Here is a 17,040-nt window from a genome sequence, read left to right as displayed (position 1 = left end):
AAGTTTGATACCCATATTGCCCCAACTTTTACGGTCCAGCAAATGTCCCCTTATCGGAACATCCCCGGGGCCTCCGGCCACTCCAGGTGGTGGCCACTACTGCCAAAATGTCAAATTTTATGCCCAGTATCAAAAACCATAAAGTTTGATACCCATATTGCCCCAACTCTTACGGTTCGGCAAATGTCCCCCCATCGGAACATCCCCGGGGCCTCCGGCAACTCCGGATTGTGGTCACTACTGCCGAAACGTCAAATTTCATGTCCAGTATCAAAATCCCTAAAGTTTGATACCCATACTGCCCCAACTCTTATGGTTCTGCAAATGTCCCCTTATCGGAACATCCCCGGGGCCTCCGGCCACTCCAGGTGGTGGCCACTACTGCCAAAATGTCAAATTTCAAGTCCGGTATCAAAAACCATAAAGTTTGATACCCATATTGCTCCAACTCTTACGGTTCGGCAAATGTCCCCCCATCGGAACATCCGCGGGGCCTCCGGCCACTCCAGGTGGTGGCCAGTTCCAATGATCGACTCCCGCGACTGGCATGTCTTAGCTGGTCCTTGCCTCCAAGCCATCTGCTCCCGGACCTCCAGGCCGTCTGCTACCGGGCCACCAGGCCATCTGCTTCTGATCTGTCCTCGTCGACGTCCAGCAATAGAATGAATTTTCGGGACCGACCGAGCCGAGTTTTGTTGGCTCGTCGACGATCCGAAAATTATGAGGTGGAGTGGGGGAGATTTTAGATACATCAATCTCACGTCTCTCGATCGACTGATTGGGAAACGTTCGTTCATCAAACCAGCGTGCACCAAAAAGAGGGGAAATTTGCCGAGAGGGGAATTCGTCAAATAACGTTTTCGCTTCGCGAAAATTTTGGATTGACACCACGTATAGAAACCTTAGGACAAAGTTCTTTGTCAAAATCTTAATTCTTTACATGTTTACGTGCAACGTCATAATTCGAAATCCGGACACTTAGTAGCATATAATTTTTGTTTTAGCTGGCTAAAAATCATGTAATAAGTTGTAAATGTAGAAATATCATCAGAATGTAGTAGAAACAGTCAGTTTTGAAAGAATGCATGCAAAATAAGTCTTTTCTAACAATTTTTCATCAGAATTTCAAAATTAAAATGATTTGTTGTGCTTCGAATCTTGGACACTGATAAAAGCTTCGAAATCTGGACACTTTTGCTTCGAATTCCGGACACTCGATTTTGCTTATGAATCGCACAAATTTGGACTGAAATGTTAGTAGATGACATTCTTTAGGTCTCAAATAAAATGTTAACATCAAAACAATCGATATTTTATATAAAAAATTGCTATAATTTAAAGAAATCAAAACCATAAATTTCTGCTTTGCCTTCCCGGTGCTTCTTACGCCAATGAAATACTTCAGTGAATGTTTCGCATTTTTGGTAAACTTATAATTTTATTTTATTTAATTGTTTAGGCATTAACGACAGCGTTCAAACAAACTTTAAATGAAAGTTGATGTTAGAATTCATCAAATAAGACAAGACATTCATAATGCGAACTTATATCCAAATAATTGATAAAATAAGATGAGGTGTCCGGGATTCGATGCGTCCGGGAATTTGAATCATTACGTTATGAGCGTTGGCTACTGCCTCGCAATTTGAAGAATTTGACGACATTTTTTCCGCTAGGTTCGCTGTTGTTCCAGCGGTGTTCGGAATGACAGCCCCCATACTGTTTGAGCAGTTTTTAGGGAAAAATCGCGTTTATAATGAAAAATCAAGCATTTTCAGAAAAGTGGGGTATTGCAAAGTGTGACAATTTCGCTAACGATCATAATGCGTGGTGATTTGTAGTGATTAATTGTGACTGGTATTTTATTTAAACGATTTTTCTAAAAAGATGATCGATATTTTGGATAACTTGAGTTAAATGTTGCAAAAGTTAGAAGTAATGATGAAATATAATGAAAAAGTGTTTAAACTTTACTTTTCTTCCCGTTTGACCGAAATATTGACCTTAAAAATGCTTTTTGGTGATTTTTTTGGATTTTTTGGAAAAAATCGAAAAACTGGCAATTTTTTTAGATTTTTTTTGTAATCATACTGTAATATGACTCTAATAGTTTGTTCTAGCAATAATACACACATAAGGAGCATTATCAATCAAATAAAGCTTATTTAAATCAATTTTTCAAAAGATCTTTTTGGTAAATTTGAGGAAAAACCATGAAAAACTAACTCAGCCCCTATGATTTATACATCATTCGATTCGTTTATGCGATTGCCACACTTTAAATCAAAAACTGCAAAAAAAAAAAAATTTCCAAGCACGCTGTCATTCCGAACATCGTTGCGTAGAGCTTCTACTCGCCACCAGGATGCGTGCACGTTTCTGTCGAATCTCTCAATAGCAGCTTCTCGGTGAGCTAGACTTTGTTTATGACACGGTTTTGCGATTCGGCGAACGGAGGTGAAAAGTTCGTGTCATCGTCAGCTATTTTTGCGTTATGACTCTTGGCATTTTGCGGCAATTGGAAACCTCTTTTTACACCTAAGCTTCCATTCGTCCCGGGATTCGAACTGACGCCCTTTGGATTGTGAGTCCAACTGCCTACCAACGACTCCACCGAGACAGGGCCCAGGGAGACGACTCCTACTACACCTGGGCTGAGCTAACGATCTAACCTCTCTAGATTAGACCGGGGCCAACATTTATTTCCCGGCCGACGCATTCCGACTAGATCCCGTCTGGAAAAATGCTACCAGGATCTTCTGTGATCGAACCCAGCCCGACTGCACAGCAAAAAAAAAAGTTATCCAGCTGCGTGTAAAAGGCCTGTGTGTAAAGTAAATGTTGCATTATTTTATAAAATTGTGTAATATTACACCCCGAAATATGTAGCCCATCAGTATGGGAAACCTACTTGTCCGAAATGTTAAGCTCATACAGTATGTAAAAAAAGTATTTTTGCAATTCCGTCGTGAAAATACTTACTTTTCCTGTCATTCTTGAACGACGAAATAGCCTACTTTTCTGTACCAAAAATAACAGAATCGAATAGCAACACTTTTCAAAATAAATGCTGAAAAGTTCTACTTTTCAGCACTCAAATGGGTGCTGAAAAGTTGAACTTTTCAGCACTTGTTTCGAAAAGTAACACTTTTCAACATTTTTTTGATTTAAACGATTTATTGACAAAATACATGAAAATTTGACATAAAATTTCACTCAGTGTGTGTTTTTTGAAATTGCAAAAAATGTTGTATGGAACTCGTTGCAAAACTTGATTTTTTCAGCACTCTTCGTATTTATCCAACTCGGCGAACCTCGTTGGATAAATGTACGACTCGTGCTGAAAAAATCCTCTTTTTGCAACTTGTTGCATAAACTACTATTACACCCCTTGGGCATTATGCACATTTTGTGATGAAACATGTAAACAATTTAATGTTGACAGAAACCTAGTACTACGTTTTGTTAAGAAACTCATGCCGAATATTTTGCTACAAAAAGCCCATGAAAAGATGATTTCTATAAAAAGTTATATAACAAATACTATTACAAAAATCAAAAAAGGTGCAAAAAATGTTTGTACACCTTTCGAAAAATTAACATAAATAAAGTTTTTTGTTAACAAATCACCATTAATCTAGTCTCCGAACTCCAAACAGGCATCCTTGACTGATTAAAAAAAATATTTGGATTGAATATAAAGTTTACTAACTACTTAGTATAAAAGTTTGTATAACTCTGGAAATCTATATACAGCCATTCCACGTCAAACAGGAAGTCTCCAAATCAAAAGTGCTCCGATTTGGCTCAAATTTGGAGTGGGGGTGTGGGTCTCGTGGCGCAGGGGTAGCGGCTTCGGCTGCCGATCCCGATGATGCTATGAGACGCGGGTTCGATTCCCGCCTTATCCACTGAGCTTCTATCGGATGGTGAAGTAAAACGTCGGTCCCGGTTTCTCCTGTCTCGTCAGAGGCACTGGAGCAGAAATCCCACGTTAGAGGAAGGCCATGCCCCGGGGGGCGTAGTGCCAATAGTTTCGTTTCGTTTTTGGAGTGGGGGTTCTTTGGCCCAAATAATTAGACCCGTTTTTTTTGTTTGGCGATTAGGGTGGTCCTATCCGAAATAGGGTGGTCCATAAAATTGCGTTTTTCGTCGATTTTCGCAAAAACCTATTTAAAAAAAAATCATATCTCCGGAACGGCTGAACCAATTTTGTAGCGCTACAATTCAAAAGAAAGGTTATTAGTTGGGCTTTTAGGAAAAATATAAAAGCAAAGCTATCCACTTTAACGACCCCCGGGTCTTTTGTGGTCTCTGTTGCAAGTTTCGGCGTCCGCAGGTTATGTGTGGTGAGTCACTCAAAACCTCTCTTACGCTAATGGACCGACGTTTTACTTCCCCATCCGATAGAAGGCTCGATCAGGCAAATCTCGTCTCGAAAAATTTTCGTAATTGAAAGGCGCAATTTTTGGTACCTAGACATGTATAGACATTAGGGTGTTTCATCCGAACAAAAAAGTTCTCAGAATCAGGCAAACCGAGGTTCCCCTAGTAGAGGATACCCATAGGGACTCTCATGCCAAATATCAGCCCATTTGGTTGAGAAATGGCCTGTCCCCAGCGCTTTAAAGTTTACATGGAAATTACTATGGGATTTTTGTGCTTTTCGTTCAATCGTTCCTACAGGTCTGAGGACAACATGGATTCACTCGGAATAATGACAGATGTGTAGGGGATGGTCCAATGAACAAATTCCAGAAGGAATTAGGGTTGTCCATTCTGTCCCCAAGGTGCGCATTGGATCGACGTCCGGTGTCTCCAGAATCAACGATTCACCCTTCAAATGTACGCATTGTCCCTAGTATGCTATGACGGCTAGCTGAAAATTACGACGCCCCATGTCGCCCCATGCGCTCCAATTAATCGCCGCAGAAAGATATCGTCGCAATGGAAAATCTATAGAGAAGGCAAGAGAGTAGGCTTCGACAAAAATTTTAAAAACATGTTGATTTTCAATCTGAAAAAAATCGTTGGGACTTTTGGTGATGGCTGTCGGTTTTAACTGACTGATCTTTGGTGACGGAATCTGCGGTTCTGCGACCTTTGCGGCCGGCTTGTTGGCATCCGTACAAGTGCCGGAATCTGCGACCTTCGCAACAAGCTGTGTCGTTCCGTCGAACGGAGGCTCAGCGGGCGTTGTTGGTTTCGTCGGGCAGGTTCCCCTCGTTGGTGAACCAGCTGCCCAGGCATACGCTAATCGTGGCATGCCCCGAGGAGAACCTCCATGAAGGTTACCCGGGCATGGCCTTCGTTTCATGCATACACTTATGGTTCTGGGGTCTATATGACCCAGAAATGTTTTGGCTTCCAAAATTCGGAATCTCAACCGATTTTGGATGTCTTGGCCGCAAATGAAAGGTTAGGATGTCTTCTTTGCGATTCTGACTGGCAGAACCGGTTTTGGTCACTGTGGCAACAGGGAACCTACTACGACCGAAAAAAGTCATTTTTGAGGACCCGAATTTGAGGACCTGTATCTCCGAAACGATAACACCTAGCGGATTGCTTCCGGTTGCATTTGACGGGTTATTACCTCAACTTTAAGCTCCCGTATAGATAATTTTTCCAAAGTGCAACCCGTGGAATATACTAAAACATGATTTTTACAGCTTTTGTTACAAAATCAACAGTGGGCCCATTTTTTCAAACGGATTTTTTTTTTGTAAATCATCACATAGCTACACTACATACAGCCCCTGATAGTTTGAAATCGGTTCCAGCCAACTGTGGCCAATCCGGAACCGGTTCCAGGGTACCGCAAAAACGGTTCCAATAATGTTCTAGCTAGAAACTCATCATGTTGGATATTAAGCTCCGGAACCGGTTACCCGTGACCACTGGAGGACACTTCCGGAATGTGCGACAAATCAAACATCTTGGAATTGCAAAATATAATCATCTGTAGTAATGCCGATATCCTCTAACCCAGGCTGGTCACTCTGGAACCAGAAACAGGTGGCCACTGGTGAACACGCCCGCGTTCTGCCCCATTCGACCTGGTACGGAAACCGACATTTTTCTTAACATTTGTAAAAATGTGACAGCAATGGAAAGTTGAAATCAACACGGTTGCTGCGATGAATTTGAAATACGCTTGCGCTCCTATCTTTGAGACCCCTACAAGAAAATCACCAAAACTGATTTTTTCTCAATACGCGCAATATGCCCAAGGAAGGTTAATACGCTAACTAATTGACACTTTGGCCACTCTGGAACCGATTCCGGAGCATCGGCAAATTGTATGGATAAAGCTACGTAAAATCAAATTTTGATCACAGGAGGCTGAATAAGCAAAAAATCAAAAAACGTCAACAAACGAAATAAAGGCAGAACAAAGTTTGTCGGGTAAGGCTTGTTCTATATAAAACTTATCTAAACTTAATTTTGCAAACTTTTAATTCAACTAAGTTTCAATATATTACCATAGAATTGCTAAATAAACATTTTGGAGTGAGTATAACACCGTTTTGGGGGTCTTTGTATCGATAGAATAGATTTTTCGTTGGAATTTCGTACCAACCCGGAATTAAGTCGTCGGAAAATCCGCCGGCATCCGAACCAGTCCACGATTTACAAGTCAACCTATGTGGCATAAAATTTCCGATCTTTTGATATCCATACATCTAGGTTTTCTATAAAACCCACGTTTTAAATACCTAGGTAAACACTTTTTTTTTATTCTTAACTTATTTTTATTAGGTCCGTTTAGGTCAGGGGTGCTCAAAGTTTTTGAAGGCCGGGCCAAATTTGAAGCTCAAATGAGCTTGCGGGCCAAATTTAAAAAAAAAGGTTGTTAAAAAAATAAATTACGTCATTTTAATGTAAATGATCCGACATTTCTGTTATTTAAAAAAAATCTTTTCAAAATAATAGAAACCACAAAATAACGAGTTTCAATCGGTACTGTTGTTTCTGGTATTTGAAAAAAAAGTTCTTAGCTAAATGTACTTGTGTTTTCAAAAAAAAAAAAATGTTTTGTTTTTATATTTCGAAAATTGTGGTGACATGTTGAACAATTCTTCTATAAATTAAGTGTAGCTAATGAAAAATCGTTGAGATCCAGAATTTCAACATTTCAATAAAAAAAAATTTGGAAAATGTTTTAAGCTTCCGTATAGTTAACCTGCAATCATTATTTAAAAAAAAAAAGCGAAACAACATTTATTTATTTCATCAATAATTCACTAACATTCAAATTATTTTTAATAAACCCAAACATGCTCAAATGATTTTAAATGCAAAGGAATGCATATTTAATTAATTTCAGCTGAATGCTCTTAAATTTCATTTTTTAAGTTTTTTGAAAATATATTTTTGCTCCTGGTTTTTCGAGTCAATTTTTTAATAATGGTAAAGGGGTGGGTTGATCGACGAAAGCTTTGTAAAATATTTGCTGCAAACTTGATCCTCCGATTTCCACATTTTGTCAGTTGATAGTCAATCAGATTCGTTATCTAACTGTAATGAGTTCGAATCCCTAATGAAGTGCAATGTAAGTTTGAGGGTGGCTTGCAAATTATTAAAGAAAACTTTGATTTTTGCAACTATTACAGAATTCTACCTAAGCCAAACTTGAACGTCTTTTTGATATTTCTAAAAGTGTTTGATGAAAGTTTTGACGACATTTACTAGTTTCACTTACATTGAAACGTGTGAAATTGTTTTAATTATAAAATATTTTGAACATACACACTAAGAATTTTTTACAGTACTCGGTAAAATTTTTACCGAAATCTCAACAGCCGAGCGCTCGGTAGTCAGCTCGGTAAAACTATTTTTTAATGAGTACTCAGTAAAACATATCTTGAACATGGAAGGGACGATTTGCCGAACACACTGTAAAATTTACCGACAGCTCGGTAAAATTTACCGAGCATTCAGTTAATGTTATTTTGACAGAAGCTTGGAAATTGTACCGAAGACTCTGTAAGAATTGCCGACAGCTCGGTAAAATTTACCGAGTATTCAGTTAAAGTTAAATTTGATCTGATTTAATGAAAGCGCGATTTGCAGGGTTTCGAAAAATCAACTTAAGAGTTTCAATGATCGGTATGTATGCAAATGTTTCATTCACAGATTTTTGATGTTCAGCATCATCGACATGAGTAATCACGCTTTTCCTGCCGACACATTTCATCACGGGTTGTGGCAAAGAGATCGCAATAGTTTCTAAAAATTTCTTCTGTTGAGGGATTGTTTTCACCTGATCAAATATGTTGGAGAAGCTTCTGTACTGGTTCAAAAAGTCTATAGATGGTTGCAACGAAGTATCAATTTTGGAATTGTTGAGAAATTTAACGGTCCTGTTTTCGTAAAAGTCGGAAATCATTTCCACTAAATTTTCACAAATGTTGATTGTTTCAGTAACTTTACATTGTGGAAGTCCACAATCTGCTGTGAGACGACAAATACTCAAAGAAACTATTCGTCGAATTTCATCAACGCTTGGTCCTTGAGGTTGACTTTTCAAATCTTCGTCAACGAGTGGTTCCGAGACACTGGCTGTCATTTCCGGTTCAAAAATCAATGGTTCAATTACTTCCGATTCGTCCACAGTTTGCGGCACTGCGTGTTTTTCCCCAATGTGACGTTTCAAGCTCGAAAAGTGCAAGAATCGTAAGTTGCACTTTGGAAAAGTGCAATCGTAGAAAACCATCTCATCCTGAATGTCACCACCTTTAAGATGAAGTGACATGTGGTGGCTGAGCCCCTCCAAAAATCCGGACACAACTCGTCCACAAATGCAACACTTAATGTCTGCCATCTGAAAAACAGTAAAAAAAGGAGTTTGAAAAACTTACGCAAAACATCCACTTGAGACGGGTCGATTTTTCGAAGATCGTTCAATATTCCATCCATTTTATTCACCTTCACTATAAAATCACTTAAAATATTGCGCTGCTATTCACTTTCACTTCAAAATCACTTTAATAATACTTTAAAATCCGATCAAAAACCACGCCAGCAACCGAAGCGTCGAAGATTTCGCTGTACAATGGCGGTTAATGGCAACGAAATGTCAAAATAAATTTCACTGAGTACTCGGTTAAATTTTACCGAGTGCGTTGTAAACATATCAAGTTTTACCGGGTTACCGGTATTTTTTTACCGAGTTTGAATGAATTACCGAAAAATTCAGTTTACTGAGGAATTTCGGTAAAAAAACAACCGAGGTACGGTATTTTATACCGATTACAGTAAAATACTCTACATTTCTTCAGTAAAATGATTTTTGTTTACCGGTTGCTTGGTAAAAATCAAGTTTTACTGTGCAATTTCGGTAAAAAAATTACCGAGCGCGTTGCTCCTGATTTAGTGTGCAAGCTTGGTGTTCACGGCTAGATGTCCAACCGAGAGACCTCCAAGGTCGCAGGGAAGTATTAATTAGTATCGCCTTTTTATGTTTGATCCTTTTGTTAATACAAATTCCTTTGCAGATACAAACCACTTTAAAAGTATGCCTCGCGGCCTGCTTTGTCTTTTGCTTATTCTATCCGCTTTCTACCCCCAATGTGTCCTGCACTGGGGGTGCCTGGGGTAACTTCGAGTTGACCTGGGCCGCCCGAGGAATTATGTCGTAGGTGGCTCGTGTACTGGTTCACTCACCTCTCCTCGCGGCAAGGTTTTCCGTAGGTCTACACTCGAACATGCAACATGGGACAGCATGAATCTTCAGCTGAAGCCGGACGAATGTATTCCGAAATTACAGAAATTACAGAATATATTGACATTTAATTGAATTAAAAGTTTGCAAAATTAAGTTTAGAAAAGTTTTATATAGAATTTCCAGAGTTATATAAACTTTTATACAAAGTAGTTAGTAAACTTTTTATTCAATCCAAATTATTTTTTCAATCAGAGAAAATCAGTTCAATTAGTTGGGTGGTGACGCGCGGTCAATTATGTGACATTGTGTGTGAAAAGAAAAGAATTTTATTTCGTGTTTCATCCTGGTTGGCTTGTTTCATCCTGGTTGGCTTGCCCACAAGCAGAAGAAAATCAGTTCAATTAGTTGGGTGGTGACGCGCGGTCAATTATGTGGCATTGTGTGTGAAAAGAAAAGAATTTTATTTCGTGTTTCATCCTGGTTGGCTTGCCCACAAGCAGAAGAAAATCAGTTCAATTAGTTGGGTGGTGACGCGCGGTCAATTATGTGGCATTGTGTGTGAAAAGAAAAGAATTTTATTTCGTGTTTCATCCTGGTTGGCTTGCCCACAAGCAGAAGAAAATCAGTTCAATTAGTTGGGTGGTGACGCGCGGTCAATTATGTGGCATTGTGTGTGAAAAGAAAAGAATTTTATTTCGTGTTTCATCCTGGTTGGCTTGCCCACAAGCAGAAGAAAATCAGTTCAATTAGTTGGGTGGTGACGCGCGGTCAATTATGTGGCATTGTGTGTGAAAAGAAAAGAATTTTATTTCGTGTTTCATCCTGGTTGGCTTGCCCACAAGCAGAAGAAAATCAGTTCAATTTGTTGGGTGGTGACGCGCGGTCAATTATGTGGCATTGTGTGTGAAAAGAAAAGAATTTTATTTCGTGTTTCATCCTAGTTGGCTTGCCCACAAGCAGAAGAAAATCAGTTCAATTAGTTGGGTGGTGACGCGCGGTCAATTATGTGGCATTGTGTGTGAAAAGAAAAGAATTTTATTTCGTGTTTCATCCTAGTTGGCTTGCCCACAAGCAGAAGAAAATCAGTTCAATTTGTTGGGTGGTGACGCGCGGTCAATTATGTGGCATTGTGTGTGAAAAGAAAAGAATTTTATTTCGTGTTTCATCCTGATTGGCTTGCTCAAGTCCTTCCTACATCATCGTTGATCGGGAGGCACGACGTCGTGTGAATTGTTGCATTAAAATAAGTTTAAGTATTACTGTAAATGACTGTAAAAAAGTCCTTCCTATATCATCAATGTCGTCTGGGTAATCGTGATGAAAAATTACATTTATTCAGTATTTAAATACCTGTGCGCGAGTGTTTTGGTGTGCTAATTAGAAAGACCTTCCCATAGCATCGTTGCTCGGAAGGCTCGCCGACGGGTTTGTTATGAAAGTCCTCCCCATAGCATCGTAGCTCGGGAGGCATCGAAAAGCCAATACCTTATCCTACTAACCAAAAAAAAAAATAATCACGTGATGCTTGAAGGAGATGCTGTGGATTCAACGGTCTCAAGCGGTATCAACAAGTATATAGAGCAATTCTCTACGAAATCGGTCTTTTTTCTTCAATTTTAATTTTTGTATTTTTTGCCTTCGGTATGCCCAAAGAAGCCATTTTGCATCATTAGTTTGTCCATATAATTTTCCATACAAATTCGGTAGCTGTCCATACAAAAATGATGTATGAAAATTCAAAAATCTGTATCTTTTGAAGGAATTTTTGATCGATTTGGTGTCTTCGGCAAAGTTGTAGGTATGGATACGGACTACACTGGAAAAATAATACACGGTAAAAAAATTTGGTGATTTTTTATTTAACTTTATCACTAAAACTTGATTTACAAAAACACTATTTTTAATTTTTTTATTTTTGATATGTTTTAGAAGACATAAAATGCCAACTTTTCAGAAATTTCCAGGTTGTGCAAAAAATCACTGACCGAGTTATGAATTTTTTAATCAATACTGATTTTTTCAAAAAATCGAAATTTTGGTCGTAAAATTTTTCAACTTCATTTTTCGATGTAAAATCAAATTTGCAATCAAAAAGTACTTTACTAAAATTTTGATAAAGTGCACCGTTTTCAAGTTATAGCCATATTTAAGTGACTTTTTGAAAATAGTCGCAGTTTTTCATTTTTAAATTAGTTGTTTGCCCAGTTTTGAAAAAATATTTTGAAAAGCTGAGAAAATTCTCTATATTTTGCTTATTCGGACTATGTTGATACGACCTTTAGTTGCTGAGATATTGCAATGCAAAGGTTTAAAAACAGGAAAATTGATGTTTTCTAAGTTTCACCCAAACAACCCACCATTTTCTATCGTCAATATCTCAGCAACTAATGGTCCGATTTTCAATGTTAATATATGAAACAATTGTGAAATTTTCCGATCTTTTGAAAAAATATTTTGGAATTTTCAAATCAAGACAAACATTTTAAAAGGGCGTAATATTGAATGTTTGGCCTTTGTGAAATGTTAGTCTTGATTTGAAAATTCCAAAAATATTTTTTCGAAGAGATCGGAAAATTTCACAAATGTTTCATATATTAACATTGAAAATCGGACCATTAGTTGCTGAGATATTGACGATAGAAAATGGTGGGTTGTTTGGGTGAAACTTAGAAAACATCAATTTTCCTGTTTTTAAACCTTTGCATTGCAATATCTCAGCAACTAAAGGTCGTATCAACAAAGTCCAAATAAGCAAAATATAGAGAATTTTCTCAGCTTTTCAAAAATATTTTTTCAAAACTGGGCAAACATGTGCACTAATTTAAAAATGAAAACTGCGACTATTTTCAAAAAGTCACTTAAATATGGCTATAACTTGAAAACGGTGCACTTTATCAAAATTTCAGTAAAGTACTTTTGATTGCAAATTTGATTTTACATCGAAAAATGAAGTTGAAAATTTTACGACCAAAATTTCGATTTTTTGAAAAATCAGTATTGATTAAAAATTCATAACTCGGTCAGTGATTTTTGCACAACCTGGAAATTTCTGAAAAGTTGGCATTTTATGTCTTCTAAAACATATCAAAAAATAAAAAAATTAAAAATAGTGTTTTTTTGTAAATCAAGTTTTAGTGATAAAAAGTTAAATAAAAAAATCACCAAATTTTTTTTACCGTGTATTATTTTTTTCCAGTGTAGTCCGTATCCATACCTACAACTTTGCCGAAGACACCAAATCGATCAAAAAATTCCTTCAAAAGATACAGATTTTTGAATTTTCATACATCATTTTTGTATGGACAGCTGCCGAATTTGTATGGAAAATTATATGGACAAACTAATGATGCAAAATGGCTTCTTTGGGCATACAGAAGGCACCAAAAAAGTTTCAGTCGGATTAAAAAATACAAAAAAAATCGAATGACCGAAATCCTAGAGAACTGCTCTATAGCGAAAAACTATGTGCTTGATGAGTCTGCAACTTCAACTATCGGACTAACATTCCTCCCTTTTGTTGAACTGCAGGCTTCTTGGGAGGGCGCCGGTATTGACTAATAAAGTCGGGGTCTTCAGGGGTTAAACAGTGAACGGATGGTTGGCTCCCACTGATCATTTTTGATTCATTGTTTAACTTCAGCTGATCTGTCAATAACGGAGTAGCAGCTCATTGGCAGTCAACCATGCTCATGCTCATGCTCATGCTCAATCCAAATTATTTTTTCAATCAGTCAAGAATGCCTATTTGGAGTTGGAAGACTGGATTTATGGTGATTTATCAACAAATAACTTTATTTATGTTAATTTTTCGAAAGGTGTACAAACTTTTTTTGCACCATTTTTTATTTTTGAAATAGTATTTGTTATATAAGTTTTTTTTTGAAATCATCTTTTCATGAGCTTTTTGTAACAAAATGTTCTGCATGAGTTTCTGAACAAAACGTAGTACTAGGTTTCTGTTAACATTAAATTGTTTACATGTTTCATCACAAAATGTGCATAGTGCCCAAGGGGTGTAAATACTAGACACATCGTGCCCTACATTTATCTCAGGGTTCAGTATCTCCACGAGATTTAGACTATTCAGGCGGGTATAACGCCATTACCATTCGTAGAGCCTACCATGGTATCCAAATGCACCAAAAGTAATATTTTCAAAAAAAAAAACAACTTTTTTACTGAGTTGATAACCGCTACATTCAATAACACAATGTGTTTTTTTAGATTCTAGAATGGTGTGGAACATCACTAGTGGATCGAAGCTTTGAAGAAGTGTGTGCTATCATGGACAGAACCGGTGAGGTAATCGAGCTTTTAGTAGAACATGCATCCGATCTTCAAATTGGGTTTGACATGATGGAAGACGGTGCTCCAGGTCCGAACAATCAAATGAAATGCAATTCCGATATGTCAAACCTCGGATTTGCTTCTGGTAAGTTATTTTTTAAGGCTGTTTAATAAGAAAATACCGCTAATATAAAGGTGGCTAAAATTAGATCAGTTCGCCTGTAGTTATCCAAACTCTTGCAAAAAAAAAAACAGTTTTAATATGGCATGTTAATCACTCATTTATAGCACCACAATATTTGTTCAGACACGCTGAATTGGGACATTTTCAGATAGAATATAATGTTATAGCTGTTCAGCTATTTCAAATTATCGGAGCATTGATTTTTTTTATTAACTTAATAAGTGCCTCGTTCCCCTGATATGACAAGTTAACCTGCATTGGCCTTAAATTTCTCACTAGGTTTTGACAGGCACTCAAAACAAGGTTCAAGATAGTAGTGGGCAAAAGGAACGAGTCGGCTCACTAAAAAAGAGTGAACGAACAAAAAAAATCAATCAAATCAAATCAAACCATCCACATTCACGACCCTCGAGTCTTTTGTGGTCTCTTTTGCAAGTTTCTGCTCGAACCTTGGAGTCCGAAGGCTTGAATGGGGAGAGCACCCAAACCTCCAAGGAACCTTCCACCCCAGGGTTCGAACTGACGACCTTTGGATTGCGAGTCAAACCGCCGCCAACGATGCCACCGGAGCAGGCTTGGTTTGGTGTGTTGTTTGTCTTAACATCAAGGAGACGACTCCCACACCTGGAATGACTTAACGGCCCAACAACAACCAAGGCCGGGACCGAAGTTTTACTTCCCCATCCGATGGAAGGTTGGAGCAGATCGGAATCGAACCCATGATCATCCGTTCACGGCCAAGCCTGCTGCCAGTGAACAATCCATGTTGTGGTTTGGTTGAGCGTTTTAGCAGAATACATTACTATGCATTCAAAGAGACGAGCTGTTATATAGTGGAGTTAAAAGGAACAACTCGTCTCTTTGTATTCATAACAAACCATGGCTCACAAAAAAACGCGGTTCTTTTTGAAACTCCGGTCTTTTTTCCAATATGGAAAGATTAAAAAAAAACTTTTGTTAGGTTTTTGAGTTGACCCGCCCGTGTGGATCAATCGGATCGCTCTTTGAACTCACAACTACTAGCGTGTCCAGATCCTCGAGGAAGGTGGGGCATTGCCTACTGGGGCAAGAGAATGGTGGGGCATCTTCCCCATGTTGCCCCAACCTGTGCACGTTAGTTCTAACAGATGTCGCCGGTTTAAATCCCGCGGCGGGCGTTTTAAAATTTTATGTGTAAATATTTCATACACTTAGGATCCCAAGACGGTGAATTCCTTCTAGATAAAAGGAAAAAAAACATTACTGGTTGGTACTAGCAATAAAACTATAAAGTCAACTTAGTTTTTTCGTCTTTTTTTGGGCAAAAAAATAATGTAGTGGATTTCAAAGAAATTGAAATATGCAATTTATTTTTCAAAATTATCTGGGTATAGCGGAACCAACATATTATAAATACGTAGAAAGTTATGTTTCACCTTCCTGATTAAGAATATGTTTGATTCAAAATATTCTATCGGTATAAATTGCGTTTTCAAGAAAAAATTGTACCATAAAAAATGAAAACAAAAAATTAAAAAATGCATTTTTGAAAATTTACACTAATTAAAAGCAGTCTTCCCGAAACGCACGCACGCCGTACACGCCGTCATTCCTTTGTAGACCACCGATCAGTGATGTACTCCTGGATATTAGCTCCTGAAAAGTGCTTTAAAAGTGCAAAAATGCCTCACGGCAAGAAAAAGAGGCGGTCCTTATCAGCAGGATCGGCAGATTTGAAGAAGCTAAAGAATGCCGAAGCGCTACCTGCAAAGCCAGGCAGTTTGAGCAAGGACGCTCAAAATTCGTCTGGAAACCAGTTCGCTACCCTCCCTGTGGACGTGAGCGAGAAGGAAAAATTTGAACGACGGGAAAAGTTGCCACCCATTTTTGTGAAAACATCGTCATCGGATTCGGTGCGAGAGTGGCTGACCGGGTTTATCAAATCTGGTGCTTTACGAGCTTCCATTAGCTTGTGTGCTGATGAACTCAAAATTCTGCTACCTACCAGAAAGGGTTACAACTACGTTCGGGATTTCCTGAACAACACAAAGATTGAATACTACAGCCATGACGATCCAGGTAAACATCTTTCCGTGTACTTATCGTGAGTTGTTTATCTCATTATCAGTGCTGTGATTTTGTCGATTTTATTATTCGGGTGCATATCTCATCGGAATTATTGGAGTGTGCTAAGTTAGTCGCGAGTTAAGTCGGTTAAATCGGTTCTAAGTTAGTGTGTTGTGTTGTGAAAGTGCTCCCGGAGAAACACGATCGCTCGTCACTCTCCCCAACACTTTGTTTGTCGAATCAGCGCCATCTGTTGGCCGATAGCAGAATTGTGACTAGTTCCCGTGTGTAAGCTGCCTACTTGCCGGCGTTCAACTTGAACTGGATCAATCATCATCATCTTCATTATGGCTGCTGCAACTGCAAACACCTCCAAGAACACCATCCTCTGCCATGCGTGTACTGAGGATGTAAAGGACGAATATGTTTCCTGCCAGAGTTTCTGCAACGCGGTGTTCCATATGCATTGCAGTAGTGCCAAACCAGAGCTGTTAAAGGAAATTGCGTCGCACCGCCAAATCTTTTGGCTCTGCCGATCTTGCTCCAGTCTTATGGTGGACCTGCGGCTTCGACGTTCAGTTCAAAGCGCGTATGAAGCAGGCCAGGAATTATCTCTCAGCCACCATAATAGCATCGTCGAGCAGCTCAAATCGGAACTCCTATCCGAGTTGAAAACCGAGTTGAGTGTGCATGTCGACCTGAAGCACAAAGCCCTCGCTTCTGCGACGTGGCCTGACGGTCTCGTGTTACGCGAATTTGAAGAACGCAACGCAGAAATTTTTTGGGAGCCTTCAAGTGCTGTCGTGAACACTCAGGAAAATCCGCCACAGTCAGCCACCGTCTCTAGTCAACTCGC

At 38.7% G+C, this 17,040-nt stretch overlaps 1 protein-coding gene across 7 annotated transcripts in view; it reads left to right on the top strand.

Moving 5' to 3' along the window:
- Positions 1-17,040, top strand: part of LOC6050578 (regulating synaptic membrane exocytosis protein 2) — a 122,793-nt gene that overhangs the window by 37,313 nt on the left and 68,440 nt on the right. For all 7 annotated transcript variants that reach the window (XM_038265273.1, XM_038265272.1, XM_038265275.1 and 4 more), the window contains one exon: positions 13,892-14,099. In XM_038265273.1, the coding sequence (XP_038121201.1) occupies positions 13,892-14,099 (208 nt within the window). The remainder of the gene's footprint in view (positions 1-13,891; positions 14,100-17,040) is intronic.

The sequence above is a fragment of the Culex quinquefasciatus genome, chromosome 3, assembly GCF_015732765.1.
Source record: "Culex quinquefasciatus strain JHB chromosome 3, VPISU_Cqui_1.0_pri_paternal, whole genome shotgun sequence".
Lineage (NCBI taxonomy): Eukaryota > Metazoa > Arthropoda > Insecta > Diptera > Culicidae > Culex > Culex quinquefasciatus.
This window is presented reverse-complemented; position numbering and strand designations above follow the sequence as displayed.